At 37.8% G+C, this 21,785-nt stretch overlaps 1 protein-coding gene across 1 annotated transcript in view; it reads right to left on the bottom strand.

The window, feature by feature from the left end:
* Positions 1-21,785, bottom strand: part of si:ch211-158d24.2 (multiple epidermal growth factor-like domains protein 9) — a 51,272-nt gene that overhangs the window by 12,282 nt on the left and 17,205 nt on the right. The window contains 2 exon segments of the mRNA XM_042488864.1: positions 2,808-2,957; positions 10,343-10,482. Of these exon segments, the coding sequence (XP_042344798.1) occupies positions 2,808-2,957; positions 10,343-10,482 (290 nt within the window).

The raw sequence follows: 21,785 nt of genomic DNA, 5'->3' as shown, positions 1-21,785 counted from the left end.
CAGAAAAGGGTCATACGGGAAGGTCAACAATAATTCCAGACTTTCTGGAAATAGAGACTGAAAGCACTCTAGTTTTACAGACCTGGAATTACCACAACAAAAATATTACTTGGTAAATGAACAGAGAAACTTTAAAGAGGACCTATTATGCCGATTTTCAGGTTCTTATTTGTATTCAAGGTTTATAATAGCATATGTTTACATGCTTTGGCCAAAAAAAAAATAAATCTTTATTAAACTCATACTGTCTGAACACCTGTATTCACCCTCTGTCTGAGATGCTGAGGTCCCTCTCCTTAAAAAGCCCAGTCTGCTCTGATTGATCAGTTGGTACATATACATGATGTTAGAAAAAGATGAATTATTGTGTTAGTCTGTATCAGATTCGGCTGTAAAATACAAATATTCAACGATTTTTTTTTTTTTTCAGTTAAAGTTTTAAAGTTTGAACAGGCTTTGCAGGATGTTCAGTGTAGCATGGTCAAGAGCACTCATTTCACAGCAAAATCTGGGGACCAAAACGCACACTGCACAGCATGCTGACTAGCACAATAAATAAATAAATAAATAAATAAATAAATAAATATCAGTTGACTGAGGGGTCTCCAACTGATCATTTGAATCTTTGAAGCTGAACACAGAGACTTAAAAAAATGCCTTTCTCTCTGGTGGGGTGTTCAGAATGGGATGAAAGCTTTATTTTTTTCTTCTGCATATGTTTACCTCATTATTTGAAAATCTTGCAATGTTTAATATGAATATCCCTCAATGTAACACTAAATATAAGACATGAAACACAGTAAAGCATAGTAGATCCTCTTTAAACAAACATTTAATGGTTTGTGTAGAAGGAGCTGTATGTAGCATGAGAGACAAAGCCCTTGGCATAAAACATGTTGTCTCTATGCAGTGTGAGGTGAGAGCACAGCAGCAATCAGAGCCAGCCTAGATGTACTTTATCTGCCTTTTTGGAAACACATGCAACAGACTGTGAAAGTCAAAGTGAGTTTGGTCACATTAAGGGATAGCGTGCAGAATCAGTCAGTGCAGAATCAATGCAGATCGTGAGGCAGATATGTAAATGCACCTCTTTCCATGACTAAATGAAGAGAGACTGGAACTAATGGCTGAATTTTGGAGACGATTTTGCCTGCAGTGCCACCCCACTAGAGATGTGTTGATTAATGAACTATTCATGTTGATAAAAGTGAGAAAGGCCATTCAGTTCACTAATGGAACTGAATTTAGACTTTGGTTTTGTTCACTGTCCGCCGTGGGATTGAGTTGGGCCTTCAGTGCTGACTCTGAACAAATGAGTTTAACCAAACCACCACTGACACAAAGTCTTACGACTCTGACTATAAGACTATGGACTTACACACATTAAAGGAAAAGTTCAAGATCAACTGAAATGCACTCATTATCTTCCAGGCAGGGAGTTTGATGAAAACATTGACGCTGGATTCACAGTCTTCTGTTCAATAAAACTACAGCAAGCAACTTATCTGAGCACAAATACTGAAAGTGGAGAAACAGCTGGCCTGGGTCTGGCCAGTGATAACAAAATCCACCTACCAGCACCTTAAAAGCTCACTAATTAACACTTGTTTGTTTAATCCACACAAAACCGCAGTGAATAAACACTTATTTGTTGTTATACAGTAAATTTTGTGCCAATGGATTCTTGGCTGAGACTGACTTCATCCACTTTCTGCTGATTGCCTGGCAACTGTCAGAATGTCAACTATTATTTTTATCATTTAATGTTTTCAATGTCTACTAAAATTTATAGAATACAAGCACTCATAGAAGATTTAATTCATTTAATATGTGTAAAAATGAACAAACATGGACGTGTTTCAGCTCAAAAGCCATCATCTGCAATTCCAAGCTGTTTTTCTTCCTTTTTTTCTGATCTTCCACACAACCGTGGAAGGACCTGGAGGACCTTTTTTCACATTGTCTAAGATTTTTAGAGTTGTGCGCACAGCTGTTTTTCAAAATTCAATTTCTACAAAGCACTTAAAGGGACAGTTCACCCAAAATGAAAATTCTATCATTTTCTTCTCACCCTCTGCTGATGGAAAATTCGGTTAATTTTTTTAGTCTACAAAACACAGCTGGAGGTTCACGGGGAAAAGGTGTTGCGCTTATCTCCCAAACAATTGAAGCAAATGGTGACCAGGATTCAAAAGTAAAAAAAAACAAACATAAAACAACAAAATGTCTCCATACTGCTCATCCGAAGCAATCCAAGTTTCCCTGACCTTGTTTTGAAAAATGTCACTTGTGCCATGTTTTTAGTCTTTTTGTAGCCTGTAGCTTCTTGTATGGGAGCCACAGGCCGAATAAATATTATAATTACTACTTTGAATGGGGTTGTATGATTTGAGGATTACATTTAATTGTATTTTTTTTCTTAATACAAAAATTGACAATTGAAATATCTAACATTTTATGCCATATACTGCCTCACAGAGAGTACTGTTTTTTCATTTCGTGGCTATCCACTAATTGTCTGTTGCTTGTCCACATGTAGTGATCATCTAATTATGTGTGTCAGACTGACCGCTTGTATTATGCTGTCACATAAACAAACACAACAGGTGCGACATGTTGGCTTCTCTCTTTTATATCTCATCTTCCTTTAACTGCACCTCTCATCACTTTGTACCTGGCCAAAAGTAGATGTCATGATGTCTCGATGAGATATTGGCAGCACTGCTACAGTGATGTTTAACAGTGGAAAATGTTTTCTAAGATGTCAATCATCAGGTTGTGTGTGGTTGTGAGCAGCAGGGACTGACCGGTGTGACAGCTGCCGGTGGAGGAGGAGTTGGAGCAGGGGCACGGTGCACAGGCCTCGGTCAGGGCAGTCTCAGGGCTGCGGTAGAAGCCGGGCTTACACTCCTCACAGTTGGATCCCTGGGTGTTGCCCTCACAGTTCAGACACACTCCTGGAGGACAGAACAAAGGTCAGGTGATTAGAGAGGCATTTCCTGGAACTGTGCGCTTCAATCAACACAAACAGAGTTACGCTGGTTACATAACTCTCTTCTTTTCTGTTTTTAAAAAGTTAATCTCAGGTTGATCACTGCAAATCATTCTAGCTGTATGGATTTTAAATTTTTTCGACAGGTGCTGTTTATAGCTTTTAATTTGGGATGATATTAATTAAGTGAATTTCACCATTTCATACCAAAAATATAACAAAAGTTCACTGTTTCACAAGAGCTGCAGTAACCCTTAAGGACTGTTTGGCACATTGCACACGCTTTTCATTCTTCATTTTTTGATCAGTTGTATGACCATGCATATGGCATACATTTTGGGAAGATTTTGTATTTTTGTTGTGTGAGCATTTGACACCGCACAAAAAATAATAATGTACAGAAATCAATGTTGCTGCTTATCATTGACATATCCTAGACTGACAATTTTAAAGAAAAACTACTTAGCACTTTGTATATTGAAAATAATTTATTTCTTGTGTTGTTGTTTTTTCATCTAAAAACATAGTGGCACCATGACAAAAACCTGGCATTTAAAAGGTTCAAATTTTCTTGATTCTAAAAACCACATTTTGTGCACAGTGCGATACGAATGAGTGTAATATTAAAGCGGGCCCTAAGGGTTAATAGCATGGTATAAAATCTTCTATGTAACATGGCATTCATCACCTTCACCTCATCAGGGTTTTTGTAGATAGCTACATATTGCTGTTTTATCAATTTCATGACACAGCAACATTTTCAAGACACGGGTTTTCAGAGAAAGCATTGATAAAGTACAAAGAAACATCTGATCATGTGCTCAACCTAATCACATTATATGTCCAACTCATGATTAAATGCTCATGATTTCCTGTTTATTTATTCTTCAGGAAATTAAATAAAGGGTATAATAATGACTACATACTTCACTTGCTTATTATCATAAAACGTTTTATATAACCAAGGAATAATGTGGGGACTCTTGCAAAGAGAGGACACAGTACAGCAGAATAAATAAAGAGAGGAGACATACAAAAAATGTAGCCAAGTCAGAGGCTTGATGAGTTCAGAGAGAGAAAAGAAAGTAAATGCTATTAACATTAATGTGTATACACATTTATCAATCTATCAAATATGAAATTATGATGAAGTGGTTATTGTGTTTTCCATAAAAATGGCAGCATTAATCAGTTATAAAAGCTGTTTAAATGAAAATTATTTAAAATCACATTTTGTTTCCCTGATGGAGAGGTGATGTCATAATAATGTTGTATTTACTTTTTCCATTGACTTGACTTTGGTTGATGTTTAATTTCAGGTCTGCAAACTGCCGCTGCAAACATTGTTTTTGAAATTCCACGTTTGATTTCAGGGTCACAGTTTGTTCTGGCTTCATATACCACATGACATTAGCACAGTCACAGCCAAATTTTTTAATTACCTCGCAGGACTGGCTTGTGATAATATTGTTTATTGGAATAATGTTAAACTTAAATATTTCTGCTTAATACAAAAATTGACAATTCAAATATCTAACATTTTATGCCATATACTGCCTCACAGAGAGTACTGTGTTTTTTCATTTCGTGGCTATCTACTAATTGTCTGTTGCTTGTCCACATGTAGTGATCATCTAATTATGTGTGTCAGACTGACCGCTTGTATTATGCTGTCACATAAACAAACACAACAGGTGCGACATGTTGGCTTCTCTCTTTTATATCTCATCTTCCTCTGACTGCACCTCAGTCACAGCCAAACTTTTTAATTACCTCGCAGGACTAGCCTGTGATAATATTGTTTATTGGAATAATTTTAAAGTTAAATATTGTTGCTGTCCTAGGTCCACAATGGTGGAGAGCAAGCTCCCCATTGAGATCAGGACCAGTGATGCCCTTAAAAAGGTGGGGTTGCAATAACTCTCACCTCAAGTTATCTGAATGAAAATGTGTTCCATGTAGACTTAGGTGGTATCTATTTAGTCACATCTTTACACCTTAGTGAAATTTCCCAGGGGTATATGGTGTACAATGTAAGCAGTGTGCAGCGATACCTAACCCCCATAACACCCCCTCTCTCCTACTGGCGTGTTCCGCAAGATCTCTTAGATTTTCTAATGAAACAAACAATAAATAAACAATTAAAAGTTAGGCATATTTTATATTTGCAATTTCACTTTGCACATTTTTTATTTATTTATTTATTTTTTGGGGGCTTTATTGCATGTAATCAACAGTACAGTTTGAGTGTGAAAGGGGGAGAGCGAGAGAGAGCGACATGCAGCAAAGTGCCGAGGCCGACACTGAACCGCAGTGGTGAGGATACAACCTCTGTATTTGGTGTGCCGCTCTACCCACTGAGCCACCAGACACCCCAATTTGCACAATTTGAGAGTTAATGAAAACTAATCTGCTCAGACTGCACCTTGACCCATGAAGAAGAATGAACTCTTTCTCCGTCTCTTATTTCTTCCAGCACTTTAAGGAGTTGAGCATATTTGATGAAGCTGATGTACCTGCATGATTCTTGCAATTTTTGGGTTGTACCCACATGGTTGAATGCACTTATAATAAGCTGCTTTGGATCAAAATTATGTAACACAAGACTGATTTTAAGTCTAAGTCAGGAGTTTTTCTTTCATTGCTTACATAAAACACTTCATATTCTAACAACAAAGTCATGAATTGTTATCATTGTAAATATGTTCCCACTGCTGTGTTGTTTGTAGTTGAGCTTCTGTCTGTGGTGCCTCCATGATCACAGACTGAGGTTATATAGACGTGACTAAACCTGTCCACACGCTGCCAAGTACATCTTTATATTTTACAGTGGTTTCAGCCACAAGCCATGGAAGAGTCTGCAAACATACGTCAGCCCAGTGTCAACACAACAGTTACTCATCAGCTCACTGGCCGTCACTGCAGTGAACCCCACACTGCATATTACAGGACCCACTGCTGGCTAAAGAGGGGTTGGCCTGGTTCCCTGAACCAAATTATGGACCAGGGATGAGAAATACCAAATGTTATTGTTGATAAATTATGGCTTTTATGAGTAAAACAAGACAAAATTAACCCTTTAATGCTTGGATTGACATCAGTTTTGCTTTTTCCTGGGTTAATTAGATATGATCAAAAAACAAGGGAAAAATGTCCACAAAACAATATTCATAATTCTATTCACCCTTTGAAACCTGAGCCACTTCAGAAAAAATTGCAAGAAATTAGTAAAACGTTAAAAAAAAAAAAAAACAGAAAATAAGAAGATGAAAAAAAAGAAAGGGAAAGTTAAAAAAGAGAGTTCTAAGAAAATGGTTTTTTTTTCTGACATAATTTTGAAAAAGAACCTATTTTCCCAGGTTTCAAAGGTCAGATAGCTTGCGAAAGGAATCTGAATGCAGCACAAGAAAACTGATGTCGATCCAGGTATTAAAGGGTTAATTATATATTTAAAATTAGGCTGGAAAAAACAAGTTTTTTTAAAACCTTTTTTGGGGTTTTTTTTTTTGGGGGGGGGTTTTTTTTTTTTTTTTTTTTTTTTTACATTTTCTTAGACCATTTTTTGTGTAGTTGCTCATCACCCTCTTAATGTAAGATTTAGAAGATGTAGAATGAAATTTAAGACCAATTTTTCCAAAGCCAAAATTGAAAAACATGATCCAAAACCAATTATTTAGGAACATCTTTGCTCCAATGTTTATTGTCACACAAAACAAATAAGAGGTGCTAGTTGGGGAGTATTCTTGGTGTTGTTGGTTCAGCTGTTATGATTTGTGTGGCTTTAATGTGTGAAACATTTAATTAGTTATTTTTTAAAGATGTTACTATTTATTTTTAAATCTTACAATGTAATTAAATCCCTTTTCTCATGTCTAAGCACCTTAAGACTTTTATAGGACTGATTTAAGACATTTTAATCCCAATTAAGGCCTTATTTTTATATTGATGAGTTGAAGACTTTAAGGATCTGTGGGAATCCTACAATTTTATAGAGCAGGTGCACTGTGGTTTAGAGATGAATATTAAACCATATAAGTTGTGTTTTTGTGAACTACGTTCTTTATCCCTTAGGGCCCACTGTGATATGACAAACCTTCAAATCACTCTGCACACAAAATACACTTTTCAAAACACAAAAAAACAAATTATTTTCAATATACTACATGCTAAGTAGATTTTCATTTGCTGCTGACAGTCTGGGATATGTCAGTGATTAGCAGCAACATTGATTGTGACAGTGCACCCAGTGGAAATAGCATGTAATTTCTTCATATGCCAAATATGTTAAAAATGACGTCATTGGGTGGAAAATAGTCAAAATGACAAAGTCCAAGGCAAAAGCCCAGAATTACACCCAGAAATAATACAACTCATGTTTTTTCTGCTTTGATGGCTGTGGGATCAACTTTGTCAGTTTTGAATGGGTTTCAATGGAGCTTTTTTTGTCTAACAGTCTGAATGTAACAATTTAGTTCACACAGTGTATTTTAGACTTATTGTAGGATCTGAGCTGGAAATTCACTGATTACACTCAAATGCTTTATCTTGCTGCAATGTATGCCATGTGCATAAACACAACCAAAATAACTAAAAAACAAAAATGAAAAGTGCGTAAAATTCAAACAGTCCCTAATGGTTATTATAAAGTAAAACTACTTTTTCCTGTGTTCTTTGTATTCAGCCTTTAGCTATTTGAGTTGAGCACAATGTCTCAGTGTGGGGACACGCTGTCCTGTTTGAAATGACGAGTCCTTGTCATGTTTATCTAAGGTCTACAGTGTTTGGGATACTGTATAATTTGCACAATGCGTTGTTGTGTAAGTGGCCCAGGGAGAGGCCAGGGTCACTCTTTATAGGGAGCTGTCAGACCTGAGCTATGTTAATCCACAGCAGTGTGCACGCTGAGCCCAGGCAAGACGGCAGCACTCCATCTGGCCCTGCATTTTAATGGCAAGACATGTGGCTTCTACAACACCCTGTCCCCCCTGCTGCCTGCCTGTCACAGCCTGACTGCTGAGAGTGGAGCAGAAATCCTCCTCTACATCTGATCATGCAAACAGGGAAGGAGAAATCCACCTTAAATCAGACTGAAAACTGGCTTCAATATTTTACACTTGTTTTACTTCTGATGCAGCACATTTCCTGGTCTCCTCAAGCTCCTTCTCACCAACTGAATATTACACTCATATTGTGGTTCTGCAGCAAATATTTACTCGAGACAAACTGGAGGCTTTGTGTACTGCCAAAGTCTGTAAAGTAAACCCAGCAGATTATCTTTAGTACCAAGGTGTTAACATGCACCGAGCTCAAGGGAGAAATTTATGGGGGACTTAATGAGCATTTCAGGGGCAGAGACTGGACTGTTAAGCTTCAGCTTTCTTATGCAGAGTCCGTTTGCAAAGAACTGCATGCTGAAAGGACACAGCTGCTGCTTTCATTACCAACACCAGCAGATCAGCTTTGTCATTGTTCAGGTCTTAGAGGGGGAAATATGACTGACTAAGAAATTACACCGATTTCTGGTGTTTGAAAGGCACAGATTTAGTCATATAATTGTGTCACAATAAAGACTCTAAAGAGAAAATTAAATCGGCAATTACATTCATTGGATGCATTAGTAACCCTTTGAAATCTTTCTTTCAAAAACATAGGAGGAGGGCAACAAGCAACTTTACAAGACATAACCAAAAATTGGTGGGAAGCTACCAAAAATTGGTGGGAAGCTACAAGGAAATTTCCTGTAAATAACCAAAACAAAGTAAAAAAATAAGAAAACTATATTTAAAATAATCCTAATTTTATATTTTAAATTTTGTTATACTAAAAAAATATATAAGAAAATGTATAAAAACACCCCCCAAAAAAACCCAACATAACAAGCAAGTTGGTAAGCATGTCCCACAAACTGCAACATTAAGTAAAAGGTGATAGGGAAATTATCTTAATATTAGCTGTGGATAGTTAAATATGAACAAAAAACAAGGGAAAAATGTCCAGAAAACCATATTATTCACGATTTGAAAGCTGAACAAACTAGCTTTATTCCTTTATTTAGCAACGTTACAAAAAAAATGGCCAAAAAACTAGTAAGAAATGAGTAAAAAGTTACAAGAAACTTACTGGAAAGTAAAGAGGAAAAATACAGTAAAGTAAAAAACAAACAAAAAAGGCAGTGCTTAAAAAATGAATATATTTTTTCTCTCACATAATTTCAAACATATAATTTAGAGAATTATAAATATAGTTTTCTGGACATTTTCCCTTAGAGGGAAAGAGAGAGAGAGAGGCGTCTCTCTCTCTTGATCTGCTTCTATACTCTTTGTGTCCTAATGAGTACACACAGTGTGTAGTTTGAGCGACAGTCCTAGAGCCAGTGAATCTGCCAGACGACATGATATTTACTGGCAAATAAGCAGGGAGATCTGGATGCTGGTTAGATGGGCAGAAGTTTACCATAGCCCATTTACACATACTACCCACACTGCAACACCAGCATATTCTAACAGTAATGTTAAGTTTTCTGAAAAATACAGTAAAACACTGTAAATATTTATGCTTTTTGGAGCCAATATTACGCAGTAAACCTCACAATCTACTGTAGAATCATTTCAGTCATTTTATGGGAAAAGTTGTTACAGTGAAACTGCTGTATAAATACTGCCTAATCCTGAAAGTAATGTGCAACTTTTCCAAAAAACAGTAAAACACCTTGAATTTTGATGCATTTCGGAGCCGATACTACACTGTAAACTCACAGACTGTCACATTTTACTGCTGAATACTTTAATCAAATGAATAGTCATGTAAAGCTGAGGTACGTCACGGGGGATGACACGAAGCATTGGGCCACAAGCCAGAATCAAATCTGGGCTGCTAAAGACTCAGCCTACATGGGGCGGACGCTCTACTCACTGAGCTAGAGGCCGCCAGAAATTTTATGCAAACAATTATTACAGAGAAATTGCTATAAAAACACAACCAGATTCTAACAGAAATGTTTTGGGTTTTTTTTCCAAAATACAGCAAAACACTGTAAATGTGATTTTTTTTAAGCCAACATTACACTGTAAACCTCACATTGTACTGTGGAACAATGTAATAAATTTAACAGCAATATACTGTTGAAGTAATTTACGGAAGTGACACTAAAATAACAGTAGGATGCTGTTAACAACAGCTGCCAGTAATTTACCAGAATTTTACAGGAAAATGTGTTATCCTGTATGATACAACGCTAGTTAGAAGTTAGAAGTATCCCTTTTAGAGAAAACAGCAGCCAGTCTGTGAGATTAGCACAAAATTACTGAGCATGAGTCTACCACTATCACTCCCAGTGTCCTCAGCACTCACCGGACTGTGGATGGCAGTAGCTGGTGTGGTTCTGACACTGGCAGGGCCGGCAGCCGGTGCTGCTAAAGTGGAAGAAACCCGGGTGGCATTCATCACACTTTGGTCCATACACTCCCGTCTTGCACACACATATCCCTGAGCTGGAAAGGGCAGAAGAAGAGTTCCAAATTAACAGCGGACAAACTAATAGCGGACAATATACAATTCTTGACAATATTTTTTTTCATGCAACAAAACACAGAGCCAGAGATATGACAGGAGCTGTGTGCGTGTATGTATGTGTATGTGTGTGTGTGTGTGTGTGTGTGTGTGTGTGTGTGTGTGTTTTCTGGATCGCAGTCATGGCAGCTGATGTCCAGACTGTTGAGGTGACTCCGCACTTGACTTCCTGCAGGTTCTCCCATTCACCCATCTGCCTTCTACAACTCAGGTCCAGGTATGCTGCATGTAGGAAGCACCCGGCATCATTTCCAGTTCACAGCTATCTCAACAGCTTTGGCATGTTAGCATCCAGCACCACACTGCATTTCCCCGTTGTGTTTCTTTAAACCAGAGCGAATTGGTTTGATTTCTCTCAAAAACATTATAAGAAGTCAATGAGCATTGAAAGAATAAATTACCTAAATATTAGCAAGTAATTAGTAAAAAGTACAAGAAAATTACCTAAAAATATGAAAAATTTCCCTAACTTTTCTCTTTTTTCCTAGTATCTTTTTTAAAAGTATTTTCCTAAATCTACTACTATTTGTAGAACATTTCTTACCAAGTTGCTCATAGCTTTCTTCCCATGTTTTTAAAAGAAGTCACACCAATTTTATTATGGTTCAACTGTTGAATATTTGTATGGCCCCTGAAAGTAGCACAAGAAAACCACTATTATTAATCTAGATGCTAGTCTAGCCTAGTTTGGAGATATTTACCTCAAACCACACTGTGCACAGTTTTTATTTCAAGTGCTTTCTACAGAGGAAATATAGTCTGTTATAAACCAAAAAGAATTGAAGTCACAGTTCAGTCCTGCTGCTGAAAGGGCATAAACGCATCACTAGATGAGTTTCGATTACACATTTGCACAAAACTTAAGTGATATTTTGAAAATGTCGATAAAAAACAATGGTGAAATGACTGTGTTTTTCCACCGAGTGATGTTCTGTGACTGCTCCTCTGGTAATAACATTCCAAGAAGCATGGTGATGGATGTTCAAAACATTAGCAGCTTTATTTCTATTGCAGCCACTGCACTAGCCGTCATTATTTCCAATCCTAGGGCACATAGGCGTGTTATGGAGCCATAATGAAAAGGCGAGCCCCTTATACGTGGGAGCGGCCACGCTTGTGGACTTCTCGGAAGTGATAGTCCACAATTTCACAGAGGAATTGCAGATTCAAAACTTCCGGTTGAAAAATTACATGATGAAAGAAAACCTCTCGCAGCTCCTGCTGCATAATGCCCCAAGGGACCCAGCTCCTACCGACAAGCACATAGCCATGGCATCATGTGACCTGCGAAATGTGGCTTTTTCGAATTGCCTGAAATACCACCTCATGCTATCGTAAAAATTTTTTTGTGATGATGTTTGGGAGCTTTCATTAGGTGCATTTTATATTCACATGTTTAATTTGTGCAGTTTAAGGGTTAATGGAAAGTCGCTTTCTCTCTCCAAAAAGCATACCTGACATTTACTCCTCCCAAATGTACCTATGGATGTAAGCAATCTGTGGATTTGCTTCTATAGCAATAGCAGCAGAATGACACTGAAAACACTCTGAAATCATCCATCTGTCTCCGTGTCACAGGAAGGCGACAGCAAGAAAGCTGCTCCACTGATTCTAATTAGCAGCTCCACTGATTTCAACACACAGTCGAACAAAAGGTGTAGAGCGCTGTCGTAGCATTCATCTGATCAGTGCAACCACGGAGTGATCTGTATGGGTGAGGGAGCTGAGTGCCCTGAGGACGGCTAAATGTTTATCTTGCTTTACTGTCACACCGTCATGTGTTTGTGTTGGTTTATGGATCGTTGCCTATTCACCCAAATTGTTATTGTTGTAACTAAACTCAGTCAGATACACTGTCAGATACCACACAGCTTCAGGTGCATTCTTAGCTAGCAGGGAACTTTCCCACAACATTACCCTATGTTACCTACAAGGTGCTATAATGTTTTAAAGAAAACATTTTAATCTAATGTTCAAAGAACATTTTAAGGATGTTTATCATTTCAAATAATGTTGCTGACTAAGACATAATGTTTTAACTACAACATTCTGAGGATGTTATGGTGATGTTGAGAGGTGACAGATCATAGTATGTTCTTTTTTTATGAAACGTTTCCACAGAATAACATGAGAACAAAGGAAGAACATTTTCAAAGCTACATTCAGAACATGTTACTGAGGACTGAGATTACAGAGCATCTTTTAAATGAAAATGTAATGTGATATGTTAACAATAAAACATTGTTTTTAACATTTTTTTTATGTTTATAGAATGTTACCCTAACTTTAAGAAAAATGTTCTGGGAACTAAAATAAACTTGTCACTGAAAACAATACTAAAGCATTGTATTGGATCGCATTGTACCATTCTCAGAACGTTTTTAGAACCAAAACTGCTAGCTGACATACCACCCATAAAAAACATATGATATGAAAGACTTGAATTAAGATGAAAGTACAACCCCAATTCCCAAAAAAACTTACATAGAAACCGACTGCAATTATTTGTTAATACTTTTCGCCCTATATTCAACCTATATTCAATTAAATAAAACACAGGGACAAGATATTAAACTTCCCAAAAAAGTTGGGACTGTAGCGTGTTTACTGCTGTGTGGCATCACTTTTTCTTTTCAAAACACTCAGTAAGTATTTGGGAACTGAGGACATTAATTGTTAAAGTTTTGAAAGTTAACTTCTTCACAATTCTTGCTTGACATTCTGCATCAGTTGCTCAACAGTGCAGGGTCTTCATTGTCATATTTTGTGCTTCATAATTCTCCACATATTTCAATAGGAGACAGGTCTGGACTGCAGGCAGGACAGACATTTTGGGTTAAGAAACGTTGTTCTCACTCTGTTGGAACATTTGCATGCACAGTTTTTCACAATGTGGTGAACATCATGCCGTCCTTGCTTTTGAATGTCTGGGCCTTTGGAAGATGCCCCTTTCATACCTATTAATGATGCAATTCTCTGTTACAAATTAACCAGTTAACCTGGGGAATGTTCCAGGTGTTTTTTAATTAGTTTATTAGTTTTAACATTACATGTCTTTTATTTTCACTGTATTCATTTGCATAAAGATCAAAAAAGATTTGCAAATAATTTATTTAAATAAATAATAAATTTTACAAAACGTTATGACTTTTTTGGAACTGGAGTTACATTCATTTATTAAGTAGGCTACCTAATTTCAATGACTTGAATGTGTTTGCGTTGCCTTTTGTGCAAACAAAAGCCTCCAACAAATTGCAAACACCGATATGTGACCATATAACAATTATATTAGTCATTATTTATGATTGGGAAAACTGAGAGGATGAGTGGGATGAGATGGTAGTTTCTGCAAAGGGATAGAAGTAGAGCTAGACTAATAAATTGGTCAGTCAATATATCTGCCAAAATGATGATAACCCGTGATACTGGGTTGGTCGGTATTGATGTACATGTAGTGTTTCCCACACATTCATTTATTTGTGGTAGCGCGCCACGAATAAAACATCTGCTGCCACAAAAAGAATTTCTGTTTTTTTTGGAGGTGGACCATTTCGCTTCATCTGCTCCTCCCTTCCAACCATCTGATCACGTCTATTGCACTGAGGAGGGATGCCTCCTCAGTTGCACTTCCTGAGGTTTTTTACCATTTTTTTCCCCCCGTTACAGGGTTTTTTTAGGGAGGAGTTTTTCTTTAGATGATGGAGGGTTGTGGTGTGTGTCTTATTTTAGTTGGGGCTGGTTTTATTGTATGAGACATTTTGTGTTATAGTTTTGTTTTTATGAAAAGTGCTATACAAAGGAAGCCTTGTTGGTTGATTCGTTGGAGAACTGATGAATGTCGTGTATTTATTTATTCCTAAAATATTATCTGCCTAAATTAGTTACAATCCCAAATTCTGATAACAGTATCTCTTCCGAAAATCCAATATTAGTCAGGCTATAAAACAGAACTATGTACTAGAAGTCTGAGTATTGAGCATAAAAAGCTTTCATTTGCTTCATGTTTTCGATGTAACAGTATAATTTCTCTGAGTTGAGGGAACCTCCTCCTCCTCCTCCTCCTCCTGCCTCCAATAATGCTCCAGTAAAGTTAAATCAGTCAGCAATAACACACACACAAATAACTTATTTCATTTGTTAATGTATGTTTCGAAGGTTGGCTGTGCACTCTCAACATGCAGTGCATCTAACTGTTAAATACAGCAGAGGCATACTCATTTAAACATGAGGGAACAGAGCAGCAGGGAGAGAGAAAATCATCCCACCCACACTCAAGGTAATTTCCTCGGCAAAGTACGATGCTAAGTCAAGCCTGATCAGGCTTTAAACCCAGACAATGGACTCCAAAACATAATCTGGGGACAATAACTTCAAAACAATTGAAGTAAATCAAGAGTGACTGGGAGCACTTTCCATCAGCGTGTGCGTGGGTCTTCATACAAGCTGGGCTTTGTTAAAACAACTGCATTTAATGCAAATGAGGAGGCCCACAGCGATGCTTAGTGGGGCGTGGGCCCTGCTGAGGACAAGGCTGGGAGATCAACAGTCCTCATTCTTCCAGCTAACATACACACACACAACAACAACAACAAACATATTCGCATGCAGCATCATGACCCTGATGCAACACAGATAATGTCCAACTGTTACAGAGAAAGTGAGCAAAAACTCCAATTACTCCCCATAAAGTGCTTCATTTCAACCTACTAGCCCATATATTTGGGACAGACGTGTGATGAAAACAACTATTCAATAGCCCCATAACAGTCAAGTCAGGTAAAATTCAATAATGTGCAACTGCAGATGAATGCATCCTCAAAAGTCAGTATTTCGCAGCTCACGTCTTGAGATCAGGGATAAACTTATATCAGTAGATATCAGATTTTTTTCAGCCCAGTTACTGCAAGAAAATGTTGGCAGTGTATGTCTTTAAACCATGATTATGTTACATTTGCACATTTCATACGTATCATACCAGCCTTTGACACTGAGGAGAGACACCTGACAAGCTGCAGACCAATGTTCAATACCAACAAACAACAAATCCGCTCGTGATTTAGCGAGTCATTGCTGTTTCCAGCTGCTTTTTAGCCACCAGACGTGGATGTTTAGTAGCGCCCTGTCTATAGGGGGGTTTTAATTACAGATTTGCACAAAACCAGTATTTTCAAACTGTTTTACTAAAACACAATTGTGCGATGACTGTGTTTTCTACTAAGTGATATAATGCGACTTCTCCTCTGGCGATAACATTCTAAGAAACATGGTGATGGATGTTCTAAACATTAGCAGCTTTATTTCTATTGCAGCCACTGCACTAGCTGTCAGTATTTCCAATCCAAGGCCACGTAGGCGTATTATGGAGCCATAATCGAACCCCTCTATACAGCATAGAGGCATAATCTGTTTCTGCAAACCAGGAGCATGCCAACCACCTGCTACTGAATGTAATATGCTGACTATCCATCCACTTCAAAAATCCCAAACTAACACTTCATGCTGTGATTAATCCTTTAGCGGTCAGGAAGGATTTTAAATAACTTTAATATACTGTAAAACTTAAATATTAGCTTAGTCCCAATTAAACGCCCAGTCTAGCCCGGTGTGACGACACATTTTGACAAATAAAGGCCTGTCTCAATTTGAGTCTTAGTCTGGTTACCATGCAGTTCATTTTTATACAAGTTCTTTGGATGTATAAAACAAGGTTGTTGGTGACCTGCTAGAGTCAGAGTTAGTTCGCTGCTTAGATCACACATACAATATGTGTATATGTGTGTAAACTTTTGTCAATTTGGGCATGCTACACACAATAGCTTGGTAAGACTCAATTCAATCATTCAGTTCATTTTTGCAAAATTGTGCACACCAAATAAGACAGTAGTATATAAAAAAACTGGGAAATGTTAAGTGAACTGTTTTCATAATCATATATAGGAAATTATTTTACAGAATTATTATAATAATTATAATAATAATTTTTAAGCATTTTTCCAGGTAATTTCTTAATTTTCTTATTTTTTTTTTTTGTGTGTTTGTTTTGAGTTTCTGTGCGTGTGTTTGTGTGTGTGTGTGTGTGTGTGTGTGTGTGTGTGTGTGTGTGTGTGTATTTTGTGGGGGGTTTTTTGGCAGGTTTTCAGGTAATTTTCTGGTGCTTTTCACGGATGTCTTGTGTCATTTCTTCTTGTTGCTCATTACTGTCTTCTCATGTTTTTGAATAAAAAGGTCTCAAAAGGTTGAATGAATAATTTGGTTGTATTTCCATATATGCTGAACAAGTTTTGTGTTAAAGGAATTAAAAGCCTGTCCCATACAGATGCCTGTCCCAAATATGAGCCTGTTGAGTGCACTGATTTAAGCAAATAAGCCCCGGCTATGAATTGAAGTTTTATGGGTACAGTAACCTCCGTCTCATAACAGAGGAAGCAGTGATTTGATGAAAAAAGACCACGTCTGGGAGAGGTCTTTGCCTGGAACCAACAAACCTTATGTATGATGCTTGGGGATTTTTAAGGCCTGTGTTTGGCCAAAACACTAGTGGAATTATTTATAGGATATACTGACTTACTAGTTTTGTTTTTAACTAGTGACCTCTTGTGTGACCAAGAATGGTGCAGGGCGGTCAGAGTAATGCGTTAGCTGCTTGTGGCTGCATCTTTCTCCTTCCTTTATCTGTGAGTGAGCTCCACAGCCCGACAGGCACTGCTCCTATTTATACCAGATGGGCGGGGTTTCACTGATATTCATCTGAAAACAGCACACGTCACTTGCGCTGACCTGCATCGAAGGTTTGTGCGACAAAACAAAGTACCACGTGTGCCAGACAATAGACACTGCTGGGCACACGGCGGGGCACGGCTAAAACTGTTCACTGTGCTGTCTCTGCCCACAGCTCGCCCTGCTCAGAGACTGCCAGCGATCATGGCTGCATTCATTATTGACAGTGATACGCTGCAATCTATTTTTCTGATATATGCTTGTGCAACTGCTCCTAAATTAGCAGCTTCAACATCTTGAATGAATTAAACCTTTTTTGACCCAAGGTTATATGGTTAAAAATCCCCATCATACTATATATTTTTATTTATTTTTATACAAAGATATATCATGATAATGTAAACAACCTTGAAATCAATTAGAAAACAGTTGATGGATATAATATAACCAGACAGGTGTGTCTAGTTTTGGTTGATAGAGCAAATTAAATGTGTGAAAAATCAAATGACTTTACATTTATGCTAAAATCTGATCTACAAATAATTAATTGGCAGCTATTTTGAGAATCAATTAATTATTTAAGTCACTTTTAACCGAATATACAAATAAATCTCTAGTAGCGGTTTGTCAATTTTCATGAAATTATGATTTTTCACAATTTTCTAACAAATTGGCTGATTAATCAATAATGAATATTATTGTAAACTGCGGCAAAAATGTTTATTGTTTTGTCCTCCAACCCTCCCAATCACTGCTCGTCATCAGCTGATAAAGATTCCATGCAAAGTAAAACCTGCTTCCCACAGTGTCTCCAGGCTGGGATGCTCTGCAACATCCAGCATGCCAATAAGCCCAGATGGCCTGCTGCCCTTCATTTATGATTCTTATCTCCAAATCGAAACCTTTAATCTACACCTGATTTTCTCTGCTGTGACACCAGAAAAATTTTACAGAACTGCAGCTCATTCATTTTTATTGCAAGAATGAAAGAAAAGAGATAGAGAAGGAATAAGAGAAAAAAAGGCTTGCAAGTTGACTTTGCAGCCATTATAATAGACATATATAGACTGTAGATATATATATACGCATACATATATCTTTTCTTTTTTTGTGGCTTATTTTTAGGTAATTTAATTTTGGAAAGAAATCAAACCAACTGGCACAGGTATCAAATGGTTAAATATCAAATATTGCATAAAGGCTGGAAACCATCCAATGTGGTGTAAATTAGCATGGCAATGCAGGAAATGAGCATACACCACATAAATCATGCTAGAAGAAACCTTTAATGCACCACCGCGGCCTGTTCTCTGCTCTGACTGGCTGGCAGTCTGTCAGACTCTGACCTGTGGCAATGCAGCACAATCTGTCATCTTTGTCTTCACAGCCTTCATTTCAGACTGTGAGCAGCTCAGAAATGAGAAAGTTAACCATCTTATGAGCAGTCTGCATAGCCAGCAGGTCCTCAGTGGCCCCAGCACCTGGGGGACTTGAGGACACATCATTATTTTGAATGTACAGAGTGTGAGGCTTGTGAGATGCCACCTTCTCTCTCAGTGATCAGTAATCCTGGTGTTCATTTGTGCCGTCTTGGCCGGGAGGAGGAGGAGGAGGAGGAGGAGGAGGAGGAGGAGGGGGCTGTTATTGTTTTGGTGTGATTTCACTGCACTGTGTTGGCCCAGCCACTCTGCGTCAGATCTGCATGTTAACTAGGTCAGTATTACATGGGCGACAAAGCTTAACCCCATTCTGTGGCTGCCGCGGCAACGCTGGCCATAGGCGGTAACATGTGTTGGATAAGAGCAGACAGTCACTAACATCCTCTCTGCAACAGGGAAGTGATCAGCAGTTTAATTACTGACGGTTGGCAGGAATAAACCGGGAGCGACACTAAGCAGGTTTAGTTGCATTGCTCGGTGTGTAGCCAAATCCTGAAAGGGCGTGTTAGGCAAGAGAGCAGCAGGACTTATATCTTCTCTGCTGTCCTGTCTCATGCCAGGCTTGACTGGAGTCCTTCTAACACAAGTATGGACACGTCCAGATATTTAGGAGAGAAAGTTTTCATACAGAGGGCCAACAACATTCCTAATCATGTAGTCAAAGGAAGAATCTGGAATGTTTTCTAGCTTTTTTTTAAATTAGTGTTATATAATGGATTTGTGGGACCGGGTGTGGTTAAATATCCAATACAGTGCATGTAACAGATTTCAAACCAGCTTTGTAATGGAAACGCTGATGGTACAATGAAATCATACATTTGGATTGAGTGCTTCTTAAACTGAACAAGTCCAGAAATTTGGGAAACAGGCTCGTTTAACCTTAGCAAATTGGCTTGATTTCATTCAAAAATGTGGAAAGAAGGTAATAAGCAGCTTAACAACAAATGACCCAAAATTTGCAAGATATTAGTAAAACGAAAATTTGCACCAAAAAAGAAAAGTAAAAAACAGAACAAAAACAAGACAAAACAAAAAATAGAAAAAGAAATAATCACAAAAATTATACAGTATATCTATCTTTTAATGAATAACTATAATAATTCTAAATATAATTTTAATTTCCCTTTGTTTTATAATAATCTTCTAATAATTCTTCCTTTCTTTAAGCTAATTTTCAGGCAATTATTTGTTCCCTTTCCTAATTACTTGATTGCCTATTGCCATTATCAAATCAATTTCTTCAGGTTTCAAAGGTTCACATGCTTATGAAAGGTGCCTCAACACAGCACAAGAAAACTGATGTCAATTCAGGTTTCAAAGGATTTCCATCATAGCAAGATCAGATGTGAAGTGTATTATTTTGTTATATTTAACAACTTACATTATGTACCATTTTTGGAAGTGTACACTTAAGTGATTGAAAAATAAAACTATAAATAAAAAAGTGTCATCTCTGTGGATAAGCTCAGCTTAGCACAAACACGGGAGGCAATGGGAAGCCGTGAACTCAACCCCCTCCAACAAACTGAAACCAGTCTGATTTACATGTTGTAGCTTGTTTGCATTTTCGTCACAAATGCATTCAAATGTCAGCTGTGTTTTGTTGACATTGGAGTTATAACAGAGCTCACACCCAGCAACCCCTCTGTCTGTGCAGGAAGTTAGAGGTGCTGCATGCAGTTGGTGGACAGAGCAGCTGTTTGTGTTAACTGCTGCTAAAACTACAATCTCTATACATATACATTTACAACAGATATAATGGATACAAACTGGATACAACAAATACAAAATGGAAACAATGTGAAATATGAAACTTGCAGTTGTTGAAAAATAACCAAATTTTACACTTTTGGAGGAGCTAGGGTTTGAAGTTAAAGCCTTGCTAATGGCCACTAACATCTGTTTTTTTAATGCAGTAGGAAAGTGTCCAATCAGCATTCATACCTGGGTCAAATAACTCTGCAATTGTCACAGGTATTTGTCACCTCCGGCTCCAATCAGCATTGATGGAAACACAACACATGGGTGAACACACGAATTTCACGCTGCCACTAATTACCCTCCGTCTCATCTTAAGCAGCACTAAAACATCGATCCAAATTAGTCTGCACTGAGTTTGATAGAGAAACTGAATAAGAACGAGATATATAAGGAGAAGCAACCACTGTTAAGTTTCACAGATCTCTGTCCATGCTGCTTTCTACTATTTACCTGTTCTCAAGCTTGTCCATGACGTTGAACATGACAAACCGAAACAACACACACACACACACACACACACACACACACACACACACACACACACACACACAGAAAAGCACACTCATCCACTGCAGAGCCGTGCACACAGCTCTGCTCTTCTGGCAATGGGAAAATAGTCGACTGCCTATTTTTAGTGGGTTTGCCTGTGTTTTAAAAATCTGTGTGCACACTCGAATTTTGGTGGAAAGGGGGGGTAAGTCCAATTTTGACATTAGGGTCTGACAGCAAACTGAAATTTCAGACTTTTAAACAGAGACACAGATGTTCACTGTCAGAAAAGTGTAGGCCTCTACAGTAATTTACAAAAAAAGCAATAATAAATCATTTTTAATCGTAGGGCAGAATGTGTTCTGTACACATGTGTATGTGCAGTGAACAGCAGCCACAGACATGGCAGTGCAGAGGTGCACTGACTGCAGGTCTCCTGAGTGTGGCCATCAGTCAGGACACAGACACGTGGCTCTAACCCTGCAGTCCTGCTGCCCCGCAGTCCGCTGCGGCTTTCTGATGACAGCAGGATGCTGCCAATGAACTTACTGCTCCCACCTGACTAGGCACAAAGATATGTTTGTCAAATGCATGAATGAAAACAGGTGCTGCTGCTTTACATTTTGGTGCTGGAACCTGTAAAGCTACATGTTGGATCCTTCAAAGAATTTAAAAGATATTTTAGTCAAAAATAATTGAAAAATTATGAATTTGGGCCATTTTCAGAAGACATTTTCTCCAAGCAACTTGATTGAAATAAATATTATATACCTGGAGCACTAATAACTATTTTAAACATAACATTAAAAAGATAATGA

This window comes from Plectropomus leopardus, chromosome 6 (genome assembly GCF_008729295.1).
Source record: "Plectropomus leopardus isolate mb chromosome 6, YSFRI_Pleo_2.0, whole genome shotgun sequence".
In the NCBI taxonomy this organism is placed as follows: domain Eukaryota; kingdom Metazoa; phylum Chordata; class Actinopteri; order Perciformes; family Serranidae; genus Plectropomus; species Plectropomus leopardus.
This window is presented reverse-complemented; position numbering and strand designations above follow the sequence as displayed.